The sequence below is a fragment of the Mytilus trossulus genome, chromosome 14, assembly GCF_036588685.1.
Source record: "Mytilus trossulus isolate FHL-02 chromosome 14, PNRI_Mtr1.1.1.hap1, whole genome shotgun sequence".
Classification (NCBI taxonomy): Eukaryota; Metazoa; Mollusca; class Bivalvia; order Mytilida; family Mytilidae; genus Mytilus; species Mytilus trossulus.
This window is the reverse complement of record NC_086386.1, coordinates 53966397-53981210: the sequence shown is the minus strand read 5'-3', so window position 1 is coordinate 53981210 and position 14814 is coordinate 53966397. Positions and strand designations below refer to the sequence as shown.

General features: G+C 31.3%; 1 protein-coding gene across 1 annotated transcript; it reads right to left on the bottom strand.

Annotated features, from left to right (window-relative positions):
• Positions 1-5815: 5815 nt before the first annotated feature.
• LOC134696909 (BTB/POZ domain-containing protein 6-like) lies at positions 5816-13688 on the bottom strand. The gene is made up of 2 exons (XM_063558876.1): positions 13420-13688; positions 5816-7193 (listed from the first exon to the last, which is right to left on the bottom strand). Exons 1-2 carry the CDS (start codon positions 13686-13688, stop codon positions 6041-6043), a joined length of 1422 nt encoding a protein of 473 aa, XP_063414946.1. The 3' UTR covers positions 5816-6040.
• Between the last annotated feature and the right edge of the window lie 1126 nt (positions 13689-14814).

Here is a 14814-nt window from a genome sequence, read left to right as displayed (position 1 = left end):
GCTATGTCTCTCATGTTCTCTGAATTTGCTGTTTTACCCTGTAAATGGCATTGGTTTTCTATCCACTTCAGGAAAAATTGGCAAACCTAAGTCTCAGAACAAGAAAGATGCTCAGACATTATAATCATTTGAAGACAAACGTTGTTAAGTTCAAGTGCATACTTTGATGACAGACATCTTTCTGTATTTTCTTCAATATAATGTAAACTTTCTTTCTGAAGATCGTCAAGTTGGAATTGGTTTGCCGTTGACAGGGTTAAAACCGCATCAGCAGATGTTGCAGTTGATCTAAGTAGTTTAGAACATTTTTTCTTGACTGTTGTCAGCATATATTTTTCTGCTGCGTATAACATACTCGTTACATTCTTTTCTGACAAGTGAGAGGGTTAGCGCTATAGAACCAGGTTTAATCCACCATTTTCTACATTTGAAAATGCCTGTACCAAGTCAGGAATATGACAGTTCTTGTCCATTCGTTTTTGATGCGTTTTGTTTTTTGATTTTGCCATGTGATTATGGACTTTCCAAATTGATTTTCCTCTGAGTTCAGTATTTTTGTGATTTTACTTTTTTTAACCACATCAGTGTATGCATATCTGATATAAAAAAGTTAAACTTATTAATTGGAAACGTAGTATATTTATAAATCATGTAAACATTTTTTTTAATTCTATTACAACTATGTATTTGGATTTCTTAAAACGTATTTGTTTAAACAAGAATGATCCGGACTGCAGAAATATTGGAAGTGTGAAAATGTTCAAAATATTTTAACATTATAATTCGTACTTTCAGCATCTTTTGCAATAGACTTGCACTGTATAAATATTGTGGTTTTCAATGGTTATATCACACTATAAAGAGTTATATATTATATTTTTTATATTGAGTTGTTAGCGTAAAGTTATTGCCTTGTTAAGTTGTTTAGTTTTTTTCCACTTATTAATATGTTTCTAATTTTCGCTACATAATGAAGAAACATTTGGTATGTATGTTCAAACAAAAAGCGTGCTTTTGTAAATTATCATACTTAAACGAAGCACTTATCCATATTGGAGTTATTTCTCTGTAAACTGTTTTTTTAACCTTTTATTGCTTCTCCTCAAAATGCATCAACGTCAATGCTTAAATATATGATCTAAAATGTTCGTTTCTTCCTCAAGATAATTTATTTTTTAATCAAAGCGTTCTTGAATATGTTCTATACGTTATTTCCCGTTTTGTGTTAGACAAAAGGGGTATGTTTGCACATCTTATAAACTGTACTTCATAGAGTCTTAGAGTTTTTTTTATATGAGGCCCTTGTCATAAATTATTGCCAATGTCTAATACCATCTAATTTATTTTTAAATATGCTTGATATCGCAACTCTTCAAAAACTATCAAAGTTATAAATTGCTGATACATCGAAAACATGACGCTAGACAAACTAACCGAAGTATTTTTTTAAATGTATCCTCGTCAATATCAGGAATATTGATTTCATTTTTTTCAGGAAGTGAACCTTCAAACATCGTATTGAATACTTCACTGCGACTCGCAAGAATATTCCTGTGTGCTTTTGTTGTTTGACGTCCTTCTCCTACACGAAAAGTGACGTCACACATAATTTCTTTTTCTAACATGTACATCATACAATCTTGTGAAGTTTTATCATTTCTCCAATCAACCGGTTGAATATTTCCAATATTCTTCAAATCCATGCTGTTCTACTACCTATCAAAATCGTAAATTGAAAATCAAATATACCTCATTTGAATAACCCTTGCGAATATTTTGTAAATCACTGTAATAAAATAATCGTTCAGAACGTACATACTATTTCTCATTCACAAAAAGTTCAAACTCACATAAGAATAGTTTGAACAAGTTGTATCATTTTAAATCTGCAAATTATGACACCAAATGGTGTAATCAATATCTCAAAAATGCCAAAACGCTTATGAGTTTGCCCTTATGAATGTAATGCAAAGCCAGTGTTTCATTGCCGTAAATATCTTATATGTCTAAATAAATCTTGCTTCTACAAAAACCCACTGGAATATCCCCGAAGAGCCATAAATTGTCCAAATGCGTATCCGCTGCAGTAAAATTGGAACCGTTTATGTTGTTGTTTCTGAATTTTTCGTATTTGACTTGATGATAATTAAGGCTATTGTTTTTTGTTAAAATTGTTTTGCATTTCATTTTATGAACGGACCTTTTATAGCTGAGTAAATGTTATGGGCTTTGTACATTGTTGCAGACCATTTACATTAACCTGGGCCTTAACCATCATTCTAAGTTCGACTTTTGTTGATAGTTGTCCCATTGGCAATCGTATCATATCTCATATTCTTTATTTGTTTCTTGGATGATCACTGAAAACCACTGGAATGGCGCTGCTTCTGCTAATACAGGTTTCTTCCTCCAAAGATATCGCCAGTCCGCAGGATCTTTGATTCTGTTTTACTGTTTATTCAACATGGAATTATTAAAAATCCTAAGGATTTTCTACTCTTATGGAACAGAACATCTTCGCAGATTTTTAACGGCTTCTTTATTTATGTGTGTTGTTAATGATAATTTATCTGTACTTCACTTTGCTTCAAAATATTACCGGAGCTAGAAACCACGAATGGGACAGCTCTGGGTTTTGCAGGACTATGCAATGTTCCTAGATATATATAATACATGCAATATGATATTTTAAGTTTTTGTCACACATTATGAAAAGAAATGTTGTAGTTTTACAATGTTTTAGATCAACTTTTACCTTTAATCTATATCATACAAATAATCAGTAAAAGTCCTTTTTCGTTAAAAAAAATATCATTGTAAACAAAACACAAATAATCTTTTCATAATCCAGGATAACTATTTTAAAGATTTGCTTAGTATGATAAAAACAATGGAGTGTAAATCTAATGTTATGCAATATTATTCAGTCACGATTCTACTTCGTCAAAATTATCTCCCCATTACGCCAGTTAATTTTCACAATAATGGTTAAAAATGGAAGCCATTGTAGGGATGACGCGCTGCAAATTTTGCCCTTGAAAACCCCTAAAATCTGCATAGCACCATTACGATCCTTATATGCCAGTTGTATTTTAAAAGACAAATGTATCTACTAGCTAATGCGCTTCAGTTGATGATCTTGTCTGCATGATTCAACTTAAAACTATTGTCTAATCGGTTGTCAGCGGTTAGTGGATGAAGACTATAAACCTTAAGTTATCACACACTAACATTTTTTTTCCCGAAGATATGCATTTTCATCATCCAACTTGAAAGACTGTCGCCAAGTACTTTTAGTAAAAAAAATATCTATTCGAACACACATACTCTGTTTTTATGATTCATTAGAAAGGTATTTCACTTGACCCATATATTTCATCTTTAAGTTCTGTGAATTTTTTTATGATAAAAAGTCAACCTGTAGGTTTCATATCTAAAAATGATAGAAGCGAGACGATGTATCAAATATTCTTGCTTTTTACGCTTTCAATACAAAATATTCAACTCAAACACGCCCTAACATAAAAAGGTGCACTCAATTTTCTCTTTTAGATACAATTTTCTTGAATCACATAATGGGCAGACACGAAAATTACTGAACTAATAGATTGATATGTTCTCCGTCCGTGGTAATTTGTTTTAAACAAAAATCTGAGGTTATGCATTTTCTACATCCAACTTGATAGATGCCCATGTCGTCGATTTGATATCTAATAGTTCTGATTAACTATGTAATTGAAACCTTATTCAAATGGTCTTTTTATGATAGAACACTTCGTAATTGAGAAGAAAATTGTCATTTTATTTGTTTCTATTAACTTTTAATATGTGTGTTACTAAAACATTACAGTAAGCATTTATCGCTTCTCTAACAAAGAGCTTCAATTCTTTTATTCTATTCCAACGGGTTGCCGCCTGTTTTGCTAAATAAACACACCCAGTTTCATCAATATTTGTTAAAAAGAAAAGGTGTTATATAAACTAATCTATAATATTATCTGGATAGTTCCTTATAATTTATTGATTCACAGGTCAGTATGCTATAACTTGTTTACTTTTTTTATCAATTGAATAAAAAAAAATCATTGCCTTGATTATTTGTTCATCCGAAAGGTTACCAATATAGTATATATCTTTATATAACAACAAAAATACCCCAAAAAAAACACAAATTGCATGAATTATTTAAAACATTTTGACCAATTCATACAGAATTTCAATTTAATATTTCTTTTAAGTGGATTATCTCTTCATCTTTTTTTTTTAGAAATTCTTTGTCGATTTATTTCTTATAGTGGCTTGACCAGTACCCTTTCAGATCAACACTAAATAGTAGGAATCTCAAACAAATGAACGTATAAATCATATTATTATGTGTTATTTGTTTTATTGGATGTTCTATTAATCAACGAAGTCTCTTTAGGATCCTGGCCAGCATTTCCGATTAATCAGTCTTGTCCTGTATTACTTTGGAAAATACTGTAAACCCGGTTTTTACAAAGTTTTTTTATATTGTCTTCGGAAAATGAAAGAAAACATGAATATGACATTTCTTCGGTTGATTTTGTCAGTTTTAGTGGACTTCTTTTTTGCAAGGTCAATATTTTTGCTATAGTTTTTTAAATAAGAAATTGTAAAAAAATTAATGGCAAACTGCGCAATAAATAAACCATTTTAAAGGCGTTTGAGACAAGCAAATACCAGATGTAAAAATGTTTCTGTCCTTTTGAGTATTCAACTTTGATTTGTAGTACAAATTGAAAGTGTTCAGTTCATTCTTATTAGTTATAAGTTAAAACAAATCCGTTACATGCATACTTACACTTAAACGCGACAAAGCTTAGCGAAATAAAGTTTGACGTAATCTTTCAAACAAACTTTATTAGATTGACTCATACATGTCATAAAGGAACGATCGTTTTAACTTTTTAGCAGTTTTCACGTGGAACTATTAAATTCAACTGTCTCCTCTCAGTTGGTTTTTGATTACGAGATCTTCCATTTTATTTTGATGGTGGATTAGATTAAACATTTGGTTCTTTATATTTTTTAGTTGTAATCTCTGTCCTGTCTTTTTATTGTTCAGTCAATTTGGTCATGCCTTTTATTATTAGTTTTTCCGGATTTTTTTTTTACATAAATCGTCATCCTGCTCTTTTTTTCAAAGTTGCTCATCCTGTCTTTTCGTATCTTTTTAGTTTTTGGTATTCGACTAAGAATAGTGTGATTTTTTTTCTGATTCAGTTTACTTATCTTTGAAGGGGGGAAAATCCCGAAATTCTGAGTAAATTGATAACATGCAAGCAACAATGCTTTGTTTAGAAAAAAATAGAGATGGCAAATCATGGCACAGTGGAAGAAAATGTACTTTTCAAACTCCAGCGATACACTTTTAATTAATTGTTTTGCTTTCCTCGGTTGAAAAAACGAATGTAAATTATATAATTTAAATATTCAAATGGTTACATAGAAAACAATCAGTTTTTAAGCGTGTTTATTCATGAAATGTAGTGATAAAAAAGTTAGTACCTTCTTGTACATGTATTCAGTCACCCTTAATTACTTAATATTTTGTTTATCAGTTTATCAGACATGTATGATTTTAAATTTGTATTTAATTTTGAATACGCATGCATACTACACGTCACTATGGTGGATAGTTCAATAATGTTATGCAAATCACTATTCTTACTGTATGAAATTAAAAGATAAGTTTGCGTCAAATTAGAATCGAAAACTTTACATTTATATTGATTCCTTTATTTCATTTTAAGAATTAATGAATATAAGTTTTCAATAAAGTACATATCCCCAATGCGTATTTCACTTACACAGTTTGGTCTTCAACGTTTCTGAAAAAAAGTTCATTCAGAAAACAAGTATTGTGCGACAATCATACGTGTTTTAGTCTTTTTGACAAATTAAGTCAAGATAATGAAAAACGTACCTTTTTATTAGAGTTAGGAATCTTTTTTAATATTTTAAATGTACGAAATCCTCTCTATGGACTTTAAAATGATAACGGTGAATGGCACAAATATCAAACACTATACATGATACCTGCTATCTGTCCTTGCGTAACATTGGTAGAAACTGTAGATTTCGGAGAATTCTCAAAAGTTATTGTAACACCATCTTTAATACAAACAGATTTGCAATCGATCCCTAAAAAAGTTTGTGGTTTTATATCTCGAACACTAATTGTATACTGTTTTTCAGATTTCAGGAGAATGGGTTTTTCAAATGTTAAGGCAACCGTGTTATTGAATGACGTTCCCGATGTTATGTCTAGTACCTCCCAGCATACCACATTATCAGAATCATCGGTTAACTCAAATGTGAACTTACTGTCTTCTTCGTTATGAGAATCCTCAGTGCTCTCAATTATGGGCCTACATTCTTCTTCGCTATCATAATAATCATTTCTGGACACGATGGACTCATTGTCTGCTTGATACCTACCATAACTGTTATGTGTTTCTGCTGGTCCGAAAATGATACATCCTTTTAGCCAAATAGATCTGTTTAAATGAAACTTCAAAGCATGTGTTAAACAGCTTTGAACTGTATAATTGCACGTTGCATGTCGATATATACAAATAGTTTGACCATTCTTGTTTGGGATCATCGGATATCTAGGTTTATCTGAAAACAGTAAACTTTTTTCGCCATGATGGTAACGATACACACTAATTATTTCATCTTTTGTAAGTAACTTGGAATGTGAAACTTCGTTTGAAAAATATTTTTTCTCTACAAGCGGAAATCTTATGAAACGCATTAATCCTTCTGCTATGCCTCTCATGTTCTTTGCATTCACCTCTTGACCCTGCATTGTACACTGGGTTTCTATCCACTTTAAGAAAAAATTGCAAACCTCAGTCTCGGAACAAGAAAGATGTTCAGACATTAGAATCATTTGAACACAATCGCTATTCAGTTCAACTGCATAACTTGATGACAGACATATTTCTGTATTTTCTTCAATATATTGTAAACTTTCTTTCAGAAGATCTTCAAGGTGGAATTGGTTTGCTGTTGACAGGGTTACAACTGCATCAGCAGATGTTGCAGTTGATCTTAGTCGTTCAGAACATTTTGTCTTGACTGTTGTCAGCATGTATTTTTCAGCAGCGTATAACATGCTCGTAACATTCTTGTTGGATATTTTAACCACATCAGTGTATGCATATCTGATATAAAATAGTTAAACTTATTAATAGGAAACAAAGTTACAAAGAAGAATATTTATAAATCAGGAAAAACTTTTTTTTTATTTCACATTGATAAAAAAAATGTTTTTGTGTTGGATAATATTAAATTTCTTGTAAGTATGCTGTTGTAAAAACTATCTCAATATTTTTGTATCTATTTACTATAAAAAGCCAGAGGGAAAAAAACCCACCAACTTAAAGTTTAAAAGGAGGATTACTATTTATTTATGCTATCCTATCACGGCTGGTAATCTACACACGCAGAACAATTGGTTCTGCAATGAAAACCGTGAGGATTTTCCGGTTGTGCTTGAGTGGATTTATTGTCACCGCTTCAAAAGGTATGTACATTTCTAAATCGCTATTTTCTAATTCAACTGATAAAAATATTGAAATTCGACGAATGCTATACTGTTTTGAACACTTTAACGAAGAGATAGATGTATCATCAGTTTTTTGTGGGGTTCGTGTTGTTCATTCTTTGGTTTTCTATGTTGTGTAATGTGTACTATTGTTTGTCCTTTTGTCCTTTTCATTTTTAGCCATGGCGTTGTCAGCCTATTTTTGATTTATGAGTTTGACTGTCCCGCTGGTACATTTCGTCCCTCTTTTACGGTTGTACATGGAGTTAAACTCCTACTCAGTTACCCACCGAGAAATTGCCGGAAAAAGTGACATTTAAATTTTGAAATGGCTCTATTAACAGACCTACAAGTTCAAATTTTGTTTTTGTTTCGGTCAATGGGTATGAATGTCGTTTCGGGCGGCCTCTACGCTGTCCGAAGAAGACGTCTTAATCATTCTAAAAACTACAAGTTTTCATTATTTCATGCGTGAGGGGATCGGTTCTGATTGAGGACATCGTGAATGCGTGAGGGAAAGTAAAATCATATTTTTATATCCAAGTGTTTGAGTCGTTGAAAGACTTACGTTGTCCAAATTTGGTTAAATTGTTCATAAACAAACACATTTGTTTGCATAAAAAAACACTATGAAATAGAATTTTAAAATACATTGTGGGAAGATAGGTTTTATAATATGTGTTAAGAAAAATAAAAATAAATTAAAAAGTCAATTGTTCATGAACAATTGAAAGGTCTTTCCTTTTTTCTTCTATAATTAGCCTTCATGATATATGGTTGGTTAGGACTTTTTTGTTCATAACAAGTAGTTGTAAGGGACAAATGTTATTCCTAAGGATAAAAATATTACTTCCATTATTAGAAATGTCATATGTACTATTCATAGTCATTCAAGTTAAAAAAATAAGTGATTGCCAATGACTTGTATGTCGTTGCTCGGGACAAAAATGTCATTTCCAGTATTAAAAATTTCATATTTTTATTATTCATAGCCTTTTAAGTTCAAAAATACATGGTTGCGAAAGTGTTTTATGTCGTTGCTAGGGACCTTGACCTCTGACCTCTAATCATTATTTCGGACCCCGAAAAACAGTTTTGGTCAATGGGTCCATAATAGTTGGTCCATTAATTTTGAACCGAACATAACAAATGTAGATCTCGACATGACACACATTTTCTTTATTACATACATCAGCCATCTTTTCGGTTATTGAGTAAATTCAATAACAAGCTAAGGTAAAAATCTAGGTCATGACCTTGACATTTGACCTTAGGTCAATTTTCACGGTAAAGTGAATTGAAAGTTATTGGGAAAGATCATAGGTGGCTACAATTTACAGTTTCTGAGTTTTAGTGGCCAAACAATATTGGTTCATTTTCGAAGGGGCACAATCTTACCAATGAGTCGTTGGATCTTTTCGATTCATATGTAACGAAGAACAAATTCTACCCTTCGTTTGTTTTGTACCTATGATGGTTACAGAGTTAGAATGATAACAAGGTTTTCAGTGCTAAGAGAGACAACCGCTATAAGGGAAATGTTACGGGGTCGTGCCTCACTACAAAAAAAAAAATAAAATCACAAAAATACTGAACTTAGAGGAAAATCAATACGGAAAGTCCATAATCACATGGCAAAATCAAATAACTAAACGCATCAAAAACGAATAGACAAGAACTGTCATATTCCTGACTTGGTACAGGCATTTTCAAATGTAGAAAATGGTTGATTAAACCTGGTTCTATAGCGCTAACCCTCTCTCTTTAATAACAGTCTCATCAAATTCCGTTATATTTACATGATGCGTTAAATAAACAGTCACAATTAATAAAATAGTCAAAATATGGGTACATCAGTCATCATCGCATAACAATTTTAAAAGGGACAATTTAACAGAACACAAAAACATCTATCTACGAACACATGGATTGACTTGAGTGTCTGACGTCATAAAATTTAATACGTCACATACATTTGTCGTTCAATGTGCATACAAACAGTTTTAAAATTTACATAGGCAATGTAAGCATACAGAGTTAAAAAATCAAAAGTATGTAAGAACAAATTACAGAAATGGACCGAGATTTAAACTAGTCCAAAAGTTATAGGTAGAATTTATGAGAATCCAAAAATAGTTAATTCCACTACGCGATTGAATGATTTTGACGTTTGTGGTTCAACGTATATAGTAATTCATAATAGAAATATATCATAATGACATATAATAGACCAAAATAATACTGACGGGATCTTTTAAAGTACAGAGTCACGTAATAAGAACAAAAGAAATACAAATAGTCGCATATACAAAACAAACCACCAAAAAATGAAAGCCAATACACACACATTGACGAGATGGATAAGTACCGAGCCACGTCAAACGGATATCACATAAAACTATTCAACAGTAAAAGTAATATTAATAATAGAACAAAGACAAATGAAAGAACAGTAAAAAGATAGCTTTTGGTCAACCAATACTAGATACCTAATATTATTTTAACATGTCACGTATTTTTTTAGGGAAATGTCGTTAAAGTTTGGCGGAAAGAATAAAAATAATCAGAAGAGGTAAGTTCTTTCCTTATATTGAAAGGAAAGACCTTCAAACATAGTGTCAATGATTTTGTTTTCTTGATGCAAGCATGGAAGTAATATTGAAAGGAATAACATCGCCGCCACTTTAAAGGTTTCATCTGCGTTACTGCCCATTTTTTCGACAACTCGTTAATTGGTTTTATATCTGGCATGGAAGTTGATTCTCCGCATGTGATCGATCAACTCACTAACACTTTTCAATCATTTTCGTGTTCACGGAGAATTACGAACAGCAAGTTTTTTCTTATATACGTGCGAAGTAACCCGAATAGTCCATTCGTTACATTCCGTTGATTTACGCTGCCGGATAGAGTCATTCGTTCAACTTTTATTTTAGTCCAATTTTCCTATATCTAGTTAGTTAGTTCGATCTTAGTAGTTTAAACCGACAGCTATCACATATGAAATGGAGACCAAGGCTTGGTCATTATCAATTGTAATATTTAAAGACAGTTGAAAATCAATTTCCGTAAGTTAAGAAGGTGATTGTACAAAAAATACGTTTGGATCCCCTTTTATTAAATACGAATAATCTAAGTCTTTTGTGTATTAGTCAATTAAAATATTCAAAATTCTAAACGGTTCTATCCTTTAATTTATAGTTCTTGATACATAAACTAATGCGTGTAAAAAATTAATTTGCCGTAAGACAGATAGCGTCAAGCTTATTTTGTCGGTTTGTTTTAATTTTTGCTGTAGCTTGTTATGGTAATACAAGTATTCCGCAATAAACACTTTTTAAAAATATATATATTTACGTACGTATTATCCCCATTGCAGTTGTCCAGTTTCAATATTGTAATCAATGACATATACATAAATTTAGAATACCTGAAAGTTGATATCCTTTTTTAAATCTCGATAAATTTTGCTCATTTCAACAGTAAAAAAATCTATGTCTAGATTTGTGTCATTATTTTGTTCAACATCATTTGAAACCTGATCGATTCATCGATATTTAACTGTTTTACTCGGGAACCGCTTTTATCCGAAAAATACTTTTAGAACAGTTTAAAACAAACAGTACAAAGCAAAAATATGCTTAATTAATTAAAATTTTCCATGATAAACTGTTGTAGTTTGAACAATTCTCGTCCGTTTTTCAAGTTTTTTACATTATACGAATTCTTTCTGAAGGTAGATGTTTTATATGTTACAGCGCCACCTTCTTATTAATAAACCTCGGATTTCACACAGGTGCTTTATAAATACCGGACTCGATAAAATCACGTGACTGATAAGAAATTCCATATGTCATTTTACAAAAAGCTCGGCAGGCCGTTAATACATGCTAATTAGTCGTTGTTATTCCTTTTAAATATTACTTCCATGATACAAGTAAAAGTAAAAGTCTTACCAAAAAAATTGCAAATCTGTCTCCAAATTTGCAGATTTCGGCAAATTACTTGACCGATTAGTTTCCCAAATCTGCAAATTTGGAGACAGATTTGTAATTTATTGGTTACACTGTTTAATTATACAAAGAAAACTTAGTGATTTATTGTTTAAATCAAAATAATTAAACAAATATCAATTTGAGAATGATTTTTTTCTTTAAAAAAGCAATTTAAGGGGAGATAACTCTTTTCGTAAAAAATATACTGAGTAGTTAGGGAAATTTTTATTTTTACTTTTATCAAGTAAACAAAATTCTTGACACCATTTTTTTTATTTCAATTTATTCAAAACATATCATAAAACCTATCTTCCCACAATTTATTTCAAAATTCTATCTTATAGTGTTTTTTTCTATGCACACAAATGTGTTTTTCATGAACAATTCAACCAAATCAAGGCAACTTTTTACGACTCATAGCTTTGATATAGAGTTATGATTTCACGTCACATCACGCATTAACGGTTTCCTCAATCAGAACCGATCCCCTCACGCATGAAATAATGAAAATTTTAAGTTTTTAGATTTATTAAGAGGTATATCAACTTCGGTCAGTGTACACGCCGCCTTAAACGACATTTAAACTTATTGACCGAAACAAAAAACAAAATTTAAACTTGTCTGTTAATAGAGCCATTTCAAAATTCAAATGTCATTTATTTCGACAATTTCGCGTGGGGCAACTGATTTTGTAGGAGTTTAACTCCATGTACAACAGTAAATGATACATGTGTCTATTCGTTAAATTATTCACCACAGCATAGCATTTTCCGATTTTCAATATTTTGATCAGTTGAATTAAAAAAATTGCGCGATTTAGAAATGAACATATCTTTTGAAGCGGTGACAATTACTCCACTCATGCACAACCGGAAAATCCACTCACGGTATTGATTGCAGATCCAATTGTTCTGCGTATGTAGATAACCAACCGTGCTTATTACAACAATGTAGTTAAATTTCTTAAAATATATTTGTTTAAACAAGAATGATCTGAATTGCAGAAATGTTGAATGTGTTATCATGGTCATAATATTTTAACTAGTTATTTATGTTATTCTAATTCGTTCTTTTCAGTTTCTTTTGCAATAAACGTGCACTGTATGATTATTGAAGGTATCAGGGTTTTTATCGGATACATCATTCTATGATGAGTCATTTATAATTTTTTAACTATGGAGTTAGTATAAAGTTATTCCCTGTGGTTCCTCGTGAACACAAAAACAAAATACATCTTAAGAAGGATATGTTTGATGCCAATGAGCTATATGTTTTCACCATTCTTTAGAAAACCACTTTAAAGTTGATTTGTTTAGTTTTCCCCACTAAGTCTTATTAATATGTTTCTAATTTTCGCGTTTCTTTCGCAACATATTGAGGAGACATTTGGAATATATCTTCAAACAGATAGCGTGCTTTTGTAAATCATCATACTTAAACGGAGCACTTATCCATATTGGAGTTATTTCTCTGTAAACTGTTTTTTCTTCTTTTTATTGCTTCTCATCAGAAGGCATACACGTCAATGCTTAACTATTTGATCTAAAATGTTCGTTTCTTCCTCAAGATGATTTATATTTTAACCAAAGCGTTCTTGAATATGTTCTATAAGTTATTTTCCTTTTTGGTTTAAACACAAGTGTTATGTTTGCGCATCTTATAAACTGTACATCATAGAGTCTTTTTTGGTATGAGGCCCTTGTCATAAAGCAGTAAATTAATGACAATGTCTAATACCATCTAATTTATTTTTTTTAAATATGCTTGATATTGCAACTCTTCAAAAACTGTTAAAGTTATTGACATAAATTACTGATACATCGAAAACATGACACAAGACATACTAACCGAAGTATTTTTTTAAATGTATCCTCGTCAATATCAGGAATATCGATTTCTTCTTTTTCAGGAAGTGAACCTTCAAACATCGTATGGAATACGTCACTGCGACTCGCAAGGATATTCTTGTGTGCTTTTATTGATTTACGTCCTTTTCCTACACGGAAAGTGACGTCGCACATCGCTTCTTTTTCTAACATGTACGTCATACAATCTTGTAAAGTTTTATCATCTCTCCAATCAACCGGTTCAATATTTCCATTATTCTTCAAATCCATGCTGTTCTACTACCTATCAAAATCGTAAATTGAAAATCAAATATACCTCATTTGAATAACCCTTGCAAATATTTTGTAAATCACTGTAATAAAAAAATTTCAGAACGTACATACTATTTCTCATCCACAAAAATTTCAAAACTCATATTAGAATAGTTTGAACAAGTTTTATAATTTTGAATCTGCAAATTATGAAACCAAATAGTGTAATCTATTTCTAAAAATGCCAAAACGCTTATGAGTTTGCCCATATGAATGTAATGCAAAGCCAGTATTTCATTGCCGTAAATATCTTATATGTTTAAATAAATCTTGCCTCTACAAAAACCCACTGGTATATCCCCGAAGAGCAATAAATTGTCCAAATGCGTATCCGCTGCAGTAAAATTGGAACCGTTTATGTTGTTGTTTGCTGAATTTTTCGTATTTGACTTGATGATAATTAAGGCTATTGTTTTTTGTTGAAATTATTTTGCATTTCATTTTATGAACGGACCTTTTAAAGCTGAGTAAATGTTATGGGCTTTCCACATTGTTGCGGACCATTTACTTTAACCTTGTGCTTTAAAATTATTCTAAGTTCGACTTTTGTTGATAGTTGTCCCATTGGCAATCGTATCATATCTCCTATTCTTTATTTGTTTCTTGGCTGATCACTGAAAACCACTGGAATGGCGCTGTTTTTGCTAATACAGGTTTCTTCCTCCAAAGATATCGCCAGTCCGCAAGATCTTTGATTCTGTTTTACTGTTTATTCAACAGGGAATTATTAAAAACTCTAAGGATTTTCTACCCTTATGGAACAGAGCATTTTCGCAGATATTTAACGGCTTATTTGTTTATGTTTGTTTTCAATGATATTTTATCTGTACTTCACGTCGCTTCTAAATAATAACCGAAGCTAGAAACCACGAATGGGACAGCTCTGGGGTTTGCAGGACTATGCAATATTCCTAGATATGGGTAATACATGTAATATGATATTTTAAGGTTTTGTCACACATTATGAAAAGAAATGTTGTAGTTTTACAATGTTTTAGATCAACTTTTACCTTTTATCTATTTCATACAAATAAACAGTAAAAGTCATTTTCAGATGGGAAAAAAGCAATTACCTCCGACAAAA

Excerpts from the sequence above, each read along its gene's own strand:
- LOC134696909 (XM_063558876.1), bottom strand. The coding sequence starts at position 13,688 with ATGGATTTGAAGAATAATGGAAATATTGAACCGGTTGATTGGAGAGAT. Across the intron at positions 7,194-13,419 it reads ACATTTAAAAAAATACTTCG|ATATGCATACACTGATGTGG; the intron begins GTTAGTATGTCT and ends ATTTTATATCAG.